The sequence below is a fragment of the Suncus etruscus genome, chromosome 10, assembly GCF_024139225.1.
Source record: "Suncus etruscus isolate mSunEtr1 chromosome 10, mSunEtr1.pri.cur, whole genome shotgun sequence".
In the NCBI taxonomy this organism is placed as follows: Eukaryota; Metazoa; Chordata; class Mammalia; order Eulipotyphla; family Soricidae; genus Suncus; species Suncus etruscus.
In genome coordinates this window covers 108,491,667-108,510,083 of record NC_064857.1, presented here as the reverse complement: position 1 = coordinate 108,510,083, position 18,417 = coordinate 108,491,667, and the positions used below count along the sequence as shown (strand labels likewise).

Below are 18,417 nucleotides of genomic sequence, written 5' to 3'. Positions count from 1 at the left end.
CTGCCAATCACAGCAGGAAAAGACACTTTCTTCCCTCATGAATGGTACTCAATATCCCTCTCGATAGGCTGCAGTAATAATCTGGAAATTTGCCTCAGGTTCTTTGTGCATAAGAGCACGTTGATTTTAACAGCATTAAAAGAAGTTCATTATGTCCCCTGCTTTGAAAATTCTCTCTACATGGTGTTATTAATGGCCATTAACTCAATCCCTCATTCAGTACACAGTCACTCAGCACTGGCTTGATGAAGTGGTAAGTCTTCATCTACTTCTAGCTTCCATACACTTAAGACACAAGTAGTAAATCAAGCGTATTCTTTTCCCACAGGGTAAAAATCTTCAAATTATTAAAAATGTTTTCTTATCTACTTTCAAATTCCAAGTTATTTTCTCCTCGTGTGAAACACTGCTAGTTCCCCAACTGTTTGCCATGTCTAAATATGCTAATATTCTAAATCCAACTTTATAAAGCAGAACTATTGCTTCAGCCTCTTTCCATGATGCTGGTTAAAAAAGATGCCAAGACAAATATTTATTTCTCTTCAAGGATATCGCTCATAAATGATAATATTTTAAACTGCTGGAATAAAGATGGTTCAGTAATTGGAAGGTCTTTGTGCCTGAATGCAACCAAAGATCCTGAAAAGAGAATTCCCTAGTGAAAAGTTCTACTGAAATCATCTTCATGACATGGAACAAATAAAAAAATCTAGCTGATATCCATTATTATCTTACTTCAATCTCTATGTGTCAACAGAGAAATTTTTCTGTTTAATTATGTCCATAATTGAATGTTCCTTGAGAGTATGGCAAATTTTCAAATCTCAGGTCACTAAAATCCTAAGATCATTCTTTTTGTTGTGATACTACATTTTCATTTCTGAAACATAACTAGTTTTCCAATACAGGGGTATTTTGTGGGGAGGTTTGGTTGCTATGCTCAGTAGTGCACTGATGGTAGTTGGGGAGGAGCAATATGGGATGCCAGGAATCAAATTCCAGGTGGCCATATCCAAAGCAAATGCTCTACCTGCTGTACTATCTCTCCAGCCCTTCAAATGTGTCCTTGCATTTGCTTGGCAAAGTCATATTATGGGTATATATATCATATGAATGATTTAGATAAGCTTTAAACTGCTTTGTAATTTTCAATCAGGGGGAAAAAGCTTTCCCTTATTCCCCTATGTTTCATTTGGAATATGTTTTATGAAGATCAAGTTACCATGCAATGAACAATGTTCCAAAATGAGATGACTGGAGCTATTTTGCTTCATAAATGCTACATATATGAAGACAAAATGCCTAACACAGGCTTGACTGTCAATCATAGGTATGACTGTCATTTAGCATGAATGTCTGTCAAAATTAGCCCAAAGCATGTTTCCTACAGGCAAATAGATGCAGCCTTATAATTTTACAGCAGGGAATTCTTTTTTGTTTATTGGTTCATGGGGTGCGAGTTCCAGTGGTGTTTAATGACATGCTGAAAACCGAATCTGGAACTCCTAAGTTCAGAATATGTGCTTCAGCCTTCTAAACTATTTCCTCTGAATTTTAAAGCACTGAAATGATGATATTCAAGCCTCTCAGGTAATTTAAAAATGTAAATATTAAAAAAGATTGATATATTCAATTACAATACAGTTATGCAACAGTTATAATAAGGAATTTTGTTGCCTATTAGAATTCCCACATTAAAATCCATCATTAAAATTTGTTTCCTGGGATTGTAGACCCACAGAATGACATGTTTAGTCTGATTTAATTATGTATGTGTACAGTGCTGTTGGCCCCAAATCACAGAATGTGTTAACAAACACTAATTATGCTGTGTGGGATGAGGCAACTAATATCATTTATATTACTGCTGTTTTCAATGATTTTATTATTTGGCAGAGAGAACAAAGAAAACTAGAGTCAAGCAAGACTTCACAAATCAAAAAGGTTCTGTATAGCAATAAAATCCTGGACTAAACTAAGGATATCTTTTTTTTTTAATTAGCATCTTTATTTAAACACCTTGATTACAAACATGATTGTGGTTGGGTTTCAGTCATGTAAAGAATACTCCCCTTCACCAGTGCAACATTCCCATCACCAATGTCCCAAATCTCCCTCTTCCCTACCCCATCCCCACCTGTACTCTAGACAGGCTTTCTACTTCCCTCATTCATTCACATTGTTAGGATAGTTTTCAATGTAGTTATTTCTCTAACTACACTCATCACTCTTTGTGGTGAGCTTAATAGTCTCACTCATCTATGGGTTTTAAGAAAAATGAAAGACATTCTTGCAATAATTTTCAGAGACAAAAGAGAGAAGGGCTGGAAGTTCCAAACTAAGGATATCTTACAGAAAAGGAAAACACTTCACATAGAACATCAGTTATAGCACTGATATCTAAAATATTTAGCAATCACAAGTAGCAGGAACATAAATTTAATGAACTTTTCCAAAATAATGGCTCCCCATTATTTATGAGGTAAACAGATGGTTTACACAAATAAGATTTAACAACAGCCAATGTGCATATGAGAAGAACTTGTTTTCACTTATTATCAGGGAAATATAAATCAGAATGACAGAATGAGCACATCACACCAATGAGAATAGCATTTAAAAAGTCTAGAAACAAACAGAATTGTCAGGGATGTAATGAAAAAGGAACCCTTGTTTGCTGTTGGTGGGAATATTGTCTTGTGAAGTCTCCATAGAAAATATTAAAATTTTATTTAAATGTTTTTGATTACTTCTTGATATCTAACCCACAAATATCAAACCATGAACCCTAAAAGGTGCACACCCATGTTTATTGTGTACTTTGTATATTAGCTAGAAAATGGAAAAACCCAAATTTTCAACAACAGAAAAATTAATAAAGAAATTGTGGTAACTATCCATGATCAAACAGCCAAAAGAAAAGATAAAATCATGCCGTTAATTGTTTTTGTTTGTTTGTTGTTTTTGGGGGGGGCACACCCAATGATGCTCAGGGTCACTCTTTGCTATGAACTCAAAAATCATTCCTGGCTTGAAGGGCATATGGGACACCAAGGAATCAAACCATGCTCCGTCCTGGGTCAGTCATTTGCAAGGCAGATGCCCTACCGCTGTGCCATCACTCTGGCCACATGCCAGTAATTGTAACCTGGATGGAACTGCTTTGCTACACCACCTGAGACAGAGAAAGACTAATGCTAGATAGTTGCATCACTTATTATTGGTATATGGAGAAACAAGGAAGGCATCAATGAGAACAAAGTCTTGGGCCCTGGGTTACTGATTTTAGACTGCCAAGTGAGGTAGGAGGGAGAATGGATGAAGGGATTGATGCAATGGAAGGACACTGATGGAGTCTTGGGAACTTTGATGGTAAAGAAGTGAGATGACTATATACATAAAGTCATAAGTTTAACACTATTATAAACATGTGACACAAATTATAACAATTAAATCATAAAAATAATGACTCTCCATGGAAGAATAGCAGTGGGTGTTAGAAGGGGAACTTGAGTCTTTAGAGAAGGAAGCTGACTATGGAGGTTGGTGTCATGTTAGAACATCAGTGACTCACATCACAAAGAACAAGAACAATCAGTGCTAAAGGGGATTTGGGGGGAAAGGAATTCTCATTCACTGCTGGTGGGAATGTCATTGAGTCCAGCCTTTATGGAAAACAATATAGAGATTCCTCAAAAAAACAGAAATGGAACTCCCATATGATCCAGCTATACCCACAATACAAAAAAAGTCTTCCTTACGCCTATATTCATTGCAGCACTATTTACAATAGCCACACTCTGGAAACAACCAAGATGTCCTTCAACAAATGAATGGCTAAAGAAACTGGTATATATACACAATGGAATATTATGCAGCCATCAGGAGAGATGAAGCCATGAAATTTTCCTAAACATGATATACATGAAATTTATTATGCTGAGTGAAATAAGTCAGAGGGAGAGAGAAACACACAAAATATTCTCACTCATCTATGGGTTTTAAGAAAAATTAAGGAAATCATTTTAATAATGCCCAGAGACAATAGAAATGAGGGCCAGAATGACTGGCTCACAATATGAAGCTCACCACAAAGAGTGGTAAGTGTGGTTAGGGGAAAAACTACACTAACAACTATCATGACAATGTTAATGAGTGAGAGAAGTAGAATTCCAGGCAGAGGGTGGGGGAAGAGGGAGCATTGGTGGGGGAATGTTGCACTGGTGAATGGGGGTGTTCTTTTTATGACTAAAAGCCAACTACAATCATTTTTGTAATTATAGTGATATAAAATAAAGCTATTATTTTTTAAAAAATGAAATAAATCTTAGTTTCATAATGGGAAAAAAGTTTGAGGACCCATGGCATAGCATCTCCCAAGCACCATCAGGAATGATTCCTGAGTGCAGAGCAAGGAAGAAATTCTGAACATTGCTGGGAGGGGTTCCCAAACAAAGAAGCAAACAAAGAACATCATGTGCCTGAAACTCTATTATTAATAGAATTGAAAAGCTAGACCTCTAAATAAAAATGGGAGTCAAAGGCTGGACTGGACAGCATTCCCACCAGCAGTGAATAAGAGTTCCTTTCTCTCCACATCCTCGCCAACACTGATTGTTCTTTGTGATGTTTGCCAGTCTCTGTGGCATGAGGTGTACCTCATAGTTGTTTTAATTTGCATCTCCCTGATGATTAGTGACGTGGAGCATTTTTCATGTGTCTTTTGGCCATTTGTCTTTCTTCTTTGAGGAAGTGTCTGTTCGCTTTTTCTCCCCATCTTTTGATGGGGTTAGATTATTTTTCTTGTTGAGTTCTGTCAGTACCTTGTATATTTTCAATATTAGCCCCTTATCTGATGGGTTTTGCATGAATAGTTTCTCTCATTCTAGGAACTATTTCCTTTGAGATCTGGAAGCTTCTCAGCTTAATATATTCCCATCTGTTTGAGATTCCTTAAAAAGACTGGAAACTGAGCACCCATATGATCCAACTATAACACTCCTAGGGATATATCCTAGGAACAAAAAATTACAATTCAAAAATCCCTTCCTCACACCTATATTTATTGCAGCACTATTTTGTCAGGGCATGCCTAAGTTTTTAGGGGGGGCTCAGCCCACCAGATGCATCCTCAGATTTTCCTGGTGGGTAGAACTAATTTAACCCCCATGGGGTTCCTCAAAAGGCCCGCTGTGGATGCCTTTTTCGCCTGCGTGGATGGTTGAGGAATTTCCAAAGAGACGCCTGACATTACATTTTCAGCCAGTATCTGACTATCTCTCCTTTGTTTATATCAGGCAAAATATTGACCTCTATCAAATAATTTGGCCCAGAAATTCCAGCACCAAAGTTTATTTGAGAACTCCTTTTTCTGGATATAGTCAGCCCTAAAAGAAAAGACAATTTTTCTCTCCTTTTCAAATATGTCCTTTGCAGCTGCAGTTTCTGCTAATCAAGGGCGTAACCAGAATACAGATTTTGACTTTAGACCCTCCTTTAGAAATAGGGAAGCTCCTGGGGATTTGGTACCTCCCTTCATTTAACCTCTAAAACAATAGAGTCCAGCCTAGAAAGACCAAGTTTCTAGATATTTCCTACTAATCCTGATTTTTGCTTTTAAAGTAAGCTTGCAAGGAAGGAGTTACCTTGAGTTGTGTGACCTTCTCTCTTGTAACAGAATTTTTAGTCACGCCCATTGCTTAGGTATTGTCATTGTTGTACTAGGCTTTGTGATTACAATTATTCTCCACCTGTGGCTAATTTTACCCCTATAAATTTTCCTGCTCAAAAAATTAAACTTGTCGCACTCCTGCTAGAAACCTGTAGACCCCACACATACTGCATGTGGTATCATTATTTCATATTTCATATTCATCTGCTCTTGTTACCCGTTTTCCTCCGATGAAAGGACTATGACCCACGAGAATTACTGAGACGTAAGACGTCTACAACACTATTTACCATAGCAAGACTCTGGAAACAACCAAGATGCCCTTCAACAGATGAATGGCTAAAGAAACTATGGTACATATACACAATGGAATATTATGCAGCCATTGGAGAAATGAAGTCATAAAATTTCCCTATACATGGATGTACATGGAAACTATTATGCTGAGTGAAATAAGTCAGAGGGAGAGAGATAAACACAGAAGAGTCTCATGCATATATGAGTTTTAAAAACAAACTAAAGACATTATTGTGGCCAGTGAGTGAGTGAGAAATGGCTGCAGGTGGGGGTTTCCAGGCAGAGTGCTGATTGCTCTACCTGCAGAATCTCCACCGGGCTGTGCTTCTTCTGAGGAACTGAGCACCGGAAGGGAGCCCTGTCCTACCCTTCTCTGTCTTTCCTGAACTCTGGAAGCTCTCCTCAGAGCCCTGGGAAGCGAACCCCAAAGAAACTACATTCGGAAGCTACCCAGCGAGCCAGTGAGTGAGTGAGAAATGGCTGCAGGTGGGGGTTTCCAGGCAGAGTGCTGACTGCTCTACCTGCAGAATCTCCACCGGGCTGTGCTTCTTCTGAGGAACTGAGCACCGGAAGGGAGCCCTGTCCTACCCTTCTCTGTCTTTCCTGAACTCTGGAAGCTCTCCTCAGAGCCCTGGGAAGCTAACCCCAAAGAAACTACATTCGGAAGCTACCCAGCGAGCCAGTGAGTGAGTGAGAAATGGCTGCATGTGGGGGTTTCCAGGCAGAGTGCTGACTGCTCTACCTGCAGACTCTACACCGGGCTGTGCTTCTTCTGAGGAAACTGAGCACCGGAAGGGAGCCCTGTCCTACTCTTCTCTGTCTTTCCTGAACTCTGGAAGCTCTCCTCAGAGCCCTGGGAAGCTAACTCCAAAGAAACTACATTCGGGAGCTACCCAGCGAGCCAGTGAGTGAGTGAGAAATGGCTGCAGGTGGGGGTTTCCAGGCAGAGTGCTGATTGCTCTACCTGCAGAGTCTCCACCGGGCTGTGCTTCTTCTGAGGAACTGAGCACCAGAAGGGAGCCCTGTCCTACCCTTCTCTGTCTTTCCTGAACTCTGGAAGCTCTCCTCAGAGCCCTGGGAAGCGAACCCCAAAGAAACTACATTTGGAAGCTACCCAGCGAACCAGAAACTGAGCACCTGAAGGGAGCCCTGTCCTACTCTTCTCTGTCTTTCCTGAACTCTGGAAGCTCTCCTCAGAGCCCTGGGAAGCAAACCCCAAAGAAACTACATTCGGGAGCTACCCAGCGAGCCAGTGAGTGGGTGAGAAATGGCTGCATGTGGGGGTTTCCAGGCAGAGTGCTGATTGCTCTACCTGCAGAGTCTCCACTGGGCTGTGCTTCTTCTGAGGAACTGAGCACCAGAAGGGAGCCCTGTCCTACCCTTCTGTCTTTCCTGAACTCTGGAAGCTCTCCTCAGAGCCCTGGGAAGCGAACCCCAAAGAAACTACATTTGGGAGCTACCCAGCGAGCCAGTGAGTGAGTGAGAAATGGCTGCATGTGGGGGTTTCCAGGCAGAGTGCTGATTGCTCTACCTGCAGAGTCTCCACCCGGCTGTGCTTCTTCTGAGGAAACTGAGCACCGGAAGGGAGCCCTGTCCTACTCTTCTCTGTCTTTCCTGAACTCTGGAAGCTCTCCTCAGAGCCCTGGGAAGTGAACCCCAAAGAAACTACATTCGGGAGCTACCCAGCGAGCCAGTGAGTGGGTGAGAAATGGCTGCATGTGGGGGTTTCCAGGCAGAGTGCTGATTGCTCTACCTGCAGAGTCTCCACCGGGCTGTGCTTCTTCTGAGGAACTGAGCACCAGAAGGGAGCCCTGTCCTACCCTTCTCTGTCTTTCCTGAACTCTGGAAGCTCTCCTCAGAGCCCTGGGAAGCGAACCCCAAAGAAATTATATTTGGAAGCTACCCAGCGAACCAGAAACTGAGCACCTGAAGGGAGCCCTGTCCTACTCTTCTCTGTCTTTCTGAACTCTGGAAGCTCTCCTCAGAGCCCTGGGAAGCGAACCCCAAAGAAACTACATTTGGGAGCTACCCAGCGAGCCAGTGAGTGAGTAAGAAATGGCTGGATGTGGGGGTTTCCAGGCAGAGTGCTGATTGCTCTACCTGCAGAGTCTCCACCCGGCTGTGCTTCTTCTGAGGAAACTGAGCACCGGAAGGGAGCCCTGTCCTACCCTTCTCTGTCTTCCCTGAACTCTGGAAGCTCTCCTCAGAGCCCTGGGAAGCGAACCCCAAAGAAACTACATTCGGAAGCTACCCAGCGAGCCAGTGACACTCCTCAGAGTCCTGGGAAGTGAACCCCAAAAATACAGCATTCTGAAGCTGCCCAGCAAGCGAGTGAAAACTACGCCTGACCAGTGGGGCCCGACTGTGAAAAACTGTGAGTGCTGCCTGTGTGTGTCTCTCTGCTATCCTGTTGCATGAACCTCCTGAGAGTGGGCTGAAAAAGGGTCCAGAAGGCACTTAGCTCCACTTCGCTACGCAGCTGTGCGCTCTTTCTAAAAAAAGAACACCATCACAAGAAGAAAAAAACCACACTAAGAACTGTACTGGATCACAGAAGCAAGAATTTCTCTCCAGACTGTCTTCTCAGCTGCGTGCTTGGGCCTAAGATTTGATCCTGTGTGAGGCTTCATCCACGGAGGACTCCCCTACCTTGGAGGCAAGTCGGCCCATCCAGAAAGGGGGGAGCCAGAGAAGTGTGTTGCCTGCATCATATAACCAATGAATACCACCACAACACGTAGAAAAACCCACAATACAAGTGTGACAATGGGGAAACAACGCAGGCCAGCATCAGACATAGAGAATGAAGATGACAATTCTGATGACCAATTAACGACCAACCAACTAATCAATCTCTCAGATAAGGACTTTAGAGTAGCAATATGGAATATACTCAAAGAACTCAAAGAAACCATGAATAGAATAGAACAGAACACTAATAAAAATCAAGAAAATATGAAGACAGAAATCACAAAACTCCAAACTGAAATAACATGTCAAATAACAGGCCTGAAAAAATCAGTAAACGAAGTGAATGACAAAATGGATAAGCTCTGGGACAGGGTATCAGAAGCTGAGAATAGACTTGGTGCTGTGGAAGATGAGATACAAAACAATTCCATACAACAGGAGAGATTGGAAAAAAAACTTAAAACAAATGAACAGACAATGGAAAAATTAGTCAAAGAATGAGAACAGATGAAAATAGAGGTCTATGATAAGATCAACAGAAACAACTTAAGAATCATTGGAGTCCCAGAGACCCAGGAAGAAAATTTCCAGGAAGAATCAACGGTCAAGAACATCATTAAAGAGAAACTCCCAGAGCTAAAGAATATATGTGATCAAATCCTGCATGCTCGAAGAGTACCAACCAAAAGAGACCCAAGAAAAACCACCCCAAGACACATCCTAGTCACAATGACAAATCCCACAGATAGAGACAGAATTCTGAAAACAGCAAGATCAAAAGGGGAAATTACATTCAAGCAAGCATCCTTGAGATTTACAGCAGACCTGTCACCAGAAACACTCAATGCCAGAAAGCAGTGGTGGGATATTGTGACAAGACTGAATGAAATGAATGCTTCACCTAGAATACTGTACCCAGCAAAACTCACTTTCCGGTTTGACGGAAGAATACATGGTTTCACAGACAAAAAACAGCTCAGAAACTTTACAGACTCAAAACCAGTCTTAAGAGAAAAACTGAAAGACCTACTCTAAGACAAGACTGACCAAAAGACACACCAAATTTCGATATAAAGATGGCATTAAATCCCAGGACAATTCTGTCTCTCAACGTCAATGGACTAAATGCACCAGTTAAGAGACACAGAGTGGCTAAATGGATCAAAAAACTCAATCCAACCTTCTGCTGCCTACAAGAAACGCACCTGAATAGTCAGAACAAACATAGACTCAAAATAAAAGGCTGGAGAAAAATTATCCAAGCAAACAACACCCATTAAAAAGCTGGAGTGGCCATACTAATATCAGATAATGCAAACTTTATACTCAGGAAGGTTGTAAGGGACAAAGATGGATATTTTATATTAATCAAGGGGTATGTAGAGCAGGAAGAAATAACTCTCCTAAACATATATGCACCAAATGAGGGGCCAGCAAAATATTTAAAACAACTGTTGACAAATCTGAAAAACAATATCAATAACAACACAATAATTGTGGGGGACCTCAACACGGCTTTGTCAACACTGGATAGGTCAACCAGACTGAAACCCAACAAGAATATACTAGACCTGAGGAGAGAAATGGAAGAAAGAGGCCTAGTGGATATATATAGGACACTCCATCCCCAGAAACCTGGATACACATTCTTCTCCAATGTACATGGGACATTCTCCAGGATAGACTACATGCTGGCACATAAAACATACCTCCATAATATCAAGAGGATAGAAATTTTGCAGACTACCTTCGCTGACCACAAGGCTCTGAAATTATTTGTGAATTCCAAAGGGACTCAGAAGAAAAACTTTAACACCTGGAAGTTAAACAGCCTCATACTCAATAACCAGTGGGTCCGAGATGAAATCAAGAAGGAAATCAAAAGGTTCCTGGAAACAAATGACAATAAAGACACAAACTCTCAGAACTTATGGGACACAGCAAAAGCAGTACTGAGAGGAAAATTTATAGCTTTGCAAGCACACATCAGGAAGGAAGAAGGAGCTTACCTGAGTAGCTTAATGACACAGCTAATAGAACTAGAAAGTACTCAACAAAAGGACCCAAAAATAGGAAGACAGAAAGAAATAACAAAGCTGAGAGCAGAAATCAACGAAGTGGAAACCCAAAAAACAATCCGAAAGATCAACGAAAGCAGAAGTTGGTTCTTCGAAAAAATAAACAAGATTGATAGACCACTGGCAAACCTAACAAAGAAAGAGAGAGAGAGAAACTTGATAACTCGTATTAGGAATGAAAAAGGAGAGATCACTACTGATATGACAGAGATTCAAAGGTAATCAGAAACTACTTTGAAAAACTCTATGCCACTAAAAATGAGAACCTGGAAGAAATGGATAAATTCTTGGACTCTTATAATCTTCCACGGTTGAAAGAAGAGGATGTAGCATATCTAAACACCCCCATCACCATTGATGAAATAAAAATGGTAATCAAAAGTCTGCCCAAAAACAAAAGCCCAGGCCCAGATGGATTCACTAATGAATTCTATCAAACTTTCCAAGAGGAACTACTACCAATCCTGGCAAGACTCTTTCATGAAATTGAACAAGTGGAAACACTCCCAAATAGCTTTTATGAAGCCAACATCACCTTGATACCTAAACCAGACAGAGATGCTACGAAAAAAGAAAATTACAGACCAATATCGCTGATGAATGCAGATGCAAAGATCCTCAACAAAATCCTGGCAAATAGGATTCAATACCTCATTAAGAAGATCATCCACTACGATCAAGTAGGTTTCATCCCAGGAATGCAAGGATGGTTTAACATCCGTAAATCTATCAACATAATACACAACATCAACAACAAGAAAAATAAAAACCACATGATTATATCAATAGATGCAGAGAAAGCATTTGACAAGGTCCAACACCCATTCTTGATCAAAACTCTCAGCAAGATGGGAATGGAAGGAACCTTTCTCAATATAGTTAAGGCCATCTACCACAAGCCAGTGGCAAATATTATCCTCAATGGAGAAAAACTAAAAGCCTTCCCTCTAAATTCTGGCACAAGACAAGGCTGTCCTCTCTCACCACTCCTATTCAACATAGCACTGGAAGTACTTGCTATAGCGATTAGGCAAGAAAAAGATATCAAGGGAATCCAGATAGGAAAGGAAGAAGTCAAGCTCTCACTGTTTGCAGATGACATGATGCTCTACTTAGAAAACCCTAAAGACTCTATCAAAAAGCTTCTAGAAACAATAGACTCATATAGCAAGGTGGCAGGCTACAAAATTAACACACAAAAATCAATGGCCTTTCTATACACCAATAGTAATAAGGAAGAAATAGACATTAAGAAAGCAACCCCATTCACAATAGTGCCACACAAACTCAAATATCTTGGAATCAACTTGACTAAAAATGTGAAAGACCTATACAAAGAAAACTATAAAACTCTGCTCCAAGAAATAAGAGAGGACACACGGAAATGGAAACACATACCCTGCTCATGGATTGGCAGGATTAACTGTTGGGGACTGTGACTTGTTTGAGGCCATTTTGCTGTTCTCTCTGCCATAGTCCAGCCTTTCACCTAAAGGCACATGCAGTCTTGCTATAAGTTTTTGAGCTAAAGAGAAAGGAATGTGCAGCTGCAGGATATAATTAACTCTAGCCCGGAGGAGAGCAACACTGCCCGGTACCTTATCAGAAACAAGGCCACTTCACATTCCGAAGTCAGCGAAACTGTTATCAATAAGTATATGTTACATTGTCTGTTCAAGATCACTGAAACAAGCACATCTTGCACCACCTCCTGATAGTTAAGCAATTAGGAATGTAGCTAGAAGGCCACAAGAAGTTTCCATGGAAACAGCACGTTCATCATGACTTGAAGGTCATCCAGCCCCCTAGCCCACTGCCCATTTCCTTATTTAGAGAATGACTTACTTTCTTTGTTCCTTGTAGCCTGATATGTATTCTTGCCTTGTATGGACCTTCGCGCCAAAACTGTGATTGACATCACCTTTGTACTGCCCCCTTCTCCTTCACTATATAAGAAGGAGCTGTAGTCAAATAAAGTTACCTTTGAGCAGTGAGACATTGCCTTGGGTCATTACTATTAACCTCTCTCAGATTTTTTATAGGTGTGGTCGTGCTTCAACTCAGCTAAATAAAGGTGCGGTCGTCCAGGAGCCTTTCCAGCTAATTCCTGCTGGTCGGGCCCCCGTGGGGGGCTTCAGGACCCCGCAATTAACATCATCAAAATGGCAATACTCCCCAAGGCGTTATACATATTCAACGCTATCCCTCTAAAGATACCTATGACATTCTTCAAAGAGGTAGATCAGGCACTTTTGAAATTTGTTTGGAACAATAAACACCCTAGAATAGCTAAAGCAATCATTGGGAAAAAGAATATGGGAGGAATTACTTTCCCCAACTTTAAACTTTACTACAAAGCAATAGTTATCAAAACAGCATGGTATTGGAATAAGGACAGACCCTCAGATCAATGGAATAGGCTTGAATACTCAGAAAATGTTCCCCAGACATACAATCACCTAATTTTTGATAAAGGAGCAGGAAATCCTAAATGGAGCAAGGAAAGCCTCTTCAACAAGTGGTGTTGGCACAACTTGCTAGCCACTTGCAAAAAATTGAACTTAGACCCCCAGCTAACATCATGTACGAAGGTAAAATCCAAATGGATTAAAGACCTCGATATCCGACCCCAAACCATAAGATATATAGAACAACACATAGGCAAAACTCTCCAGGACATTGAGACTTCAGGCATCTTCAAGGAGGAAACTGCACTCTCCAAGCAAGTGAAAACAGAGATTAACAGATGGGAATATATTAAGTTGAGAAGCTTCTGCACCTCAAAGGAAATAGTGCCCAGGATTCAAGAGCCACCCACTGAGTGGGAGAATCTATTCACCCAATACCCATCAGACAAAGGGCTAATCTCCAAAATATACAAGGCACTGACAGAAATTTACAAGAAAAAAACATCTAATCCCATCAAAAAATGGGGAGAAGAAATGAACAGACACTCTGACAAAGAAGAAATAGAAATGGCCAAAAGACACATGAAGAAATGCTCCACATCACTAATCATCAGAGAGATGCAAATCAAAACAACAATGAGATACCACCTCACACCACAGAGATTGGCACACATCACAAAGAATGAGAACAAACAGTGCTGGCGGGGATGTGGAGAGAAAGGAACCCTTATCCACTGCTGGTGGGAATGCCGTCTAGTTCAACCTTTATGGAAAGCAATATGGAGATTCCTCCAAAAACTGGAAATCGAGCTCCCATACGATCCAGCTATACCACTCCTAGGAATATACCCTAGGAACACAAAAATACAATACAAAAACCCCTTCCTTACACCTATATTCATTGCAGCACTATTTACCATAGCAAGACTCTGGAAACAACCAAGATGCCCTTCAACAGACGAATGGCTAAAGAAACTGTGGTACATATACACAATGGAATATTATGCAGCTGTCAGGAGGGATGAAGTCATGAAATTTTCCTATACATGGATGTACACAGAATCTATTATGCTGAGTGAAATAAGTCAGAGAGAGAGAGAAAAACGCAGAATGGTCTCACTCATCTATGGGTTTTAAGAAAAATGAAAGACATTCTTGCAATAATAAATTTCAGACACAAAAGAGAAAAGAGCTGGAAGTTCCAGCTCACCTCAGGAAGCTCACCACAAAGAGTGATGAGTTTAGTTAGAGAAATAACTACATTTTGAACTGTCCTAATATTGAGAATGTATGAGGGAAATGTAGAGCCTGTTTAGGGTACAGGCGGGGGTTGGGTGGGGAGGAGGGAGATTTGGGACTTGGGTGATGGGAATGTTGCACTGGTGATGGGTGGTGTTCCTTTTATGACTGAAACCCAAACACAATCATGTATGTAATCAAGGTGTTTAAATAAAATAAAATAAAAAAAGACATTATTGTAATACTGCCCAGAAAATAGAGATGAGGGCCAGAAGGACCAATTCACAATATTAAACTCACCACAGAGAGTGTGAGTGCAGTTAGGGAAATAACTACACTAACAACTAGCATGACAATGTCAATAAGTGAGAGAAGTAGAATGCCTGCCTCAAATACAGGCAGGGTTGGGAAAAGTAAACCTCAAGATGAATATTTTAGACAAGGCATTTTTAGATCAAGGTGCAAGTGTATTTGACATACTTATATCTTTTTTTTTTTTTTTTGGTTTTTGGGCCACACCCGGTGGTGCTCAGGGGTTACTCCTGACTGTCTGCTCAGAAATAGCTCCTGGCAGGCACAGGGGACCATATGGGACACCGGGATTCGAACCAACCACCTTTGTTCCTGGATTGGCTGCTTGCGAGGCAAACGCTGCTGTGCTATCTCTCCAGGCCCGACATACTTATATCTTAATAATTTAAACTGAACTTGAAAATTACAATGTGAGAAAAAATAGATGTGTTGTAAACGCATGCAAAATAAATTACAATGAAGATCAGATTCTGCTCTCAGCTTTGCAGTAAACATTTTCTTGCAACTCCTTCGTTGTCTAATGGAAATCCCAGTCAAAAGAAAAATAATACAAAAATTTGAACACGGTCAAGAGATAGTATGGGGGGTGAGGTACTTGCTTGTATGTAGCTGACTCTAGCTTTGGAACCAAATATTGTTCGCCAACACTTCCAGGAGTGATTCCTGTACATGGAGCCAGGATAAGCTTTAAACATAGCCAGAAGTGACACAATTCCCACATATATAAAAAATAATAAAGGTCTGAACAGAAAGAACATGGGAATTTTTGGTATCTCAGATGCATGGTCTTATATCTTTTAGAATTAAAATGACTCAGCAGAGAAAGCAGAAATATGTGATTTGGTAAAAAGATATTTCATATATAACTGGTAAGAACACAACAGTAACTGTCTTTATTTGAGTGTGAGTAGTTCAGATTTTTGTTAACCATCTTTCAGTGAGCATATGTAGACATTTAATTCTTTCTTTTTAAGATATAGAATAAAGTACCTTTATATCAGGAAATTGGCCCAAATAGGTATCCAAAGTCAGTAAGGACCCATCAACTAGTTTTTGATGAAAGTCTTCCCATAGTACATCACATTTCTGAAAGAAAAAGAGAAATAAAGAGTAGTTGCTGGACACATTTAATCAGTAAACCATACATCAGGCTCCTATAAGAAAAATGAAAATTTTGTATTGTATTTTTGTGTTCCTAGGGTATATTCCTAGGAGTGGTATAGCTGGGTTATATGGGAGCTCGATTTCCAGTTTTTGGAGGAATCTCCATATCGCTTTCCATAAAGGTTGAACTAGACGGCATTCCCACCAACAGTGAATAAGAGTTCCTTTCTCTCGACATCCCCACCAACACTGCTTGTTCTCATTCTTTGTGATGTGTGCCAATCTCTGGGTGTGAGGTGGTACCTCATCGTTGTTTTGATTTGCATCTCCCTGATGATTAGTGATATGGAGCATTTGTTCTTGTGTCTTTTGGCCATTTGTATTTCTTCTTTGTCAAAGTGTTTGTCCATTACTTCTCCCCATTTTTTGATGGGATTAAATGTTTTTTTCTTGTAAAGTTCTGTCAGTGCCTTGTATATTTTGGAGATTAGCCCCTTATCTGATGGGTATTGGGTGAATAGTTTCTCCCACTCAGTGGGTGGCTTTTGTATCCTGGGCACTATTTCCTTTGAGGTGCAGAAGCTTCTCAACTTAATATATTCCTATCTGTTAATCTCTGCTTTCACTTAAACAAGCTCATATCCTGGCTCTACGATTCTAGAAAACTAGGTCTCCCTGGGTTTTAACTTCCCATTTTAAAGAGTTGGCAATGGAAAGAATTTAACTCAATCGGTAGCAATTAGCTAGCATACAAGAAATTCATCTCCACATTTCTTCCAACTACACCTAGAGTCTCCTGACAGAATCTGCCATTTGTTCCCCAGAATTTACTCTTTCTTTTCAGTCATGGAACATCTGGTTTCAGTTATGGTCACAACTGCTCTGGAAACAGATTGGATTACCCAAGTTCCATTACAGTTAAGGGCAAACTGGAGATTCATTCTGGCACATGAAATATACTTTCAGGAAATTTCCCTAAGACTAGGAATTGGATTGTGTTTCATAATTCCTCCTTCTTGCTAACTGATACAGAGAATTGATAGAAAGTTCTCAAATGACTCAACCAGAACCTAGAAGAGTAAGTGGACACCTTAGTACCTACACTGTCCACTTCAAGGCAATATCTACTGGAAAAAAGACATTCCTGTCTCTTTGCTTTTGTATTTTCCACTCTTCAAAAACCTAACTGCAATTGCTATAGGTCCTAAATAAAGATATGTTAATTTAGGACAAATAAAAACTCTAAGGTAATGAGCAAATTTCAGTAGTAAATTATTTGGCTTACATGTGTGGGAGCCAGAGGTTGCATCTAAGACAACACACACAGGCATGCATAAAGATTGATGGAGAATGAGAGAAAGATTAAATAAGCTTTAAAATTGCTTATAATATGGGGGTAGAGTGGTAGCACAGTGGTAGGGAGTTTGCCTTGCATGCAGCAGACCCAGGAGAGACCTGGGGTCGATCCTCAGCATCCCATATGGTCTCCCTTGCCAGGAGCAATTTCTTTTTTCTTTTTTTTTTTTTTTTGGTTTTTGGGTCACAGCCGGCAGTGCTCAGGGGTTACTCCTGGCTGTCTGCTCAGAAATAGTTCCTGGCAGGCACGGGGGACCATATGGGACACCGGGATTTGAACCAACTACCTTTGGTCCTGGATTGGCTGCTTGCAAGGCAAACACCACTGTGGTATCTCTCTGGGCCCAGCAATTTCTGAGCACATAGGCAGGAGTAACTCCTGAGCATCACCAAATGTGCCCCCCCCCAAAAAAAAGGGTTTATAATGTAACATGAGTAATACTTTAAGTGCCTAGTTTAATTCCTTTGCAATCAAGAGTCCAAATATTTAGATCTGGAACTGAAGATTCCAAAAATCCTATGGCTATAAAAGTTTTGGTTTTTTCCCTTTAACATTAAATGAGCCACCTATTCCACAGAAGGAGTGCAGTATTCTGAAAAGGCATTAACAGGAATTTGTTTCTATTGTTCCTTTTAAAAACACCTTCTCATGATGAATTTCTCCTAATGACTTAAGAATATATACAAATATACAATGCTTAAGAGTGTAAGTGACTTAAAGAACAAAATGGCTTAAGTGAGTTAAGAACTTAATAAGAACTTAATACAGTGACTTTATGATGAAGATATGTGATAAGATGAAATCACTTAATAATTGCACTGAAGATTATGAAGACAGGTTTTCCAAATTCATAACCCAAAAGTGTTTAAAAGAGATAACAGGGCTCCTAAGAGCTTTTATAATGAAAAAAATGATGTTTTGACCTCAGTAACCAAGGCATCATGATCATTTGTTTGTGGATGTTAGAATTTTGAAGGAACAGACCGGGGTGCCATGCCTCTCAAGACATTCCCGAGTAAAAACTTGGACACAGGGAACTCCTGAATGGTGACACAGTAAGGTCGAATCACATATGATTCATGATATGAATACACTGGTGTGTAGTCACTTATGCAAGTGTAAGTCTCATTTGTAGACAAGGAAGCTAAAGCCTGAACATATGAAAGATATCATCAGTTCCACCCACCTCCCATCCTCAAAAGAGCAATTCCCTCTTCACTAGTTCCAGCAACTAGAGAGGCCCAAGTTAGAAACATACCA

General features: G+C 40.4%; 1 protein-coding gene across 4 annotated transcripts in view; it reads right to left on the bottom strand.

Annotated features, from left to right (window-relative positions):
- Positions 1-18,417, bottom strand: part of AMPH (amphiphysin) — a 280,138-nt gene that overhangs the window by 116,990 nt on the left and 144,731 nt on the right. For all 4 annotated transcript variants that reach the window (XM_049781869.1, XM_049781870.1, XM_049781871.1 and 1 more), the window contains exon 5: positions 15,687-15,782. In XM_049781869.1, coding sequence (XP_049637826.1) covers positions 15,687-15,782 — 96 coding nt within the window. The remainder of the gene's footprint in view (positions 1-15,686; positions 15,783-18,417) is intronic.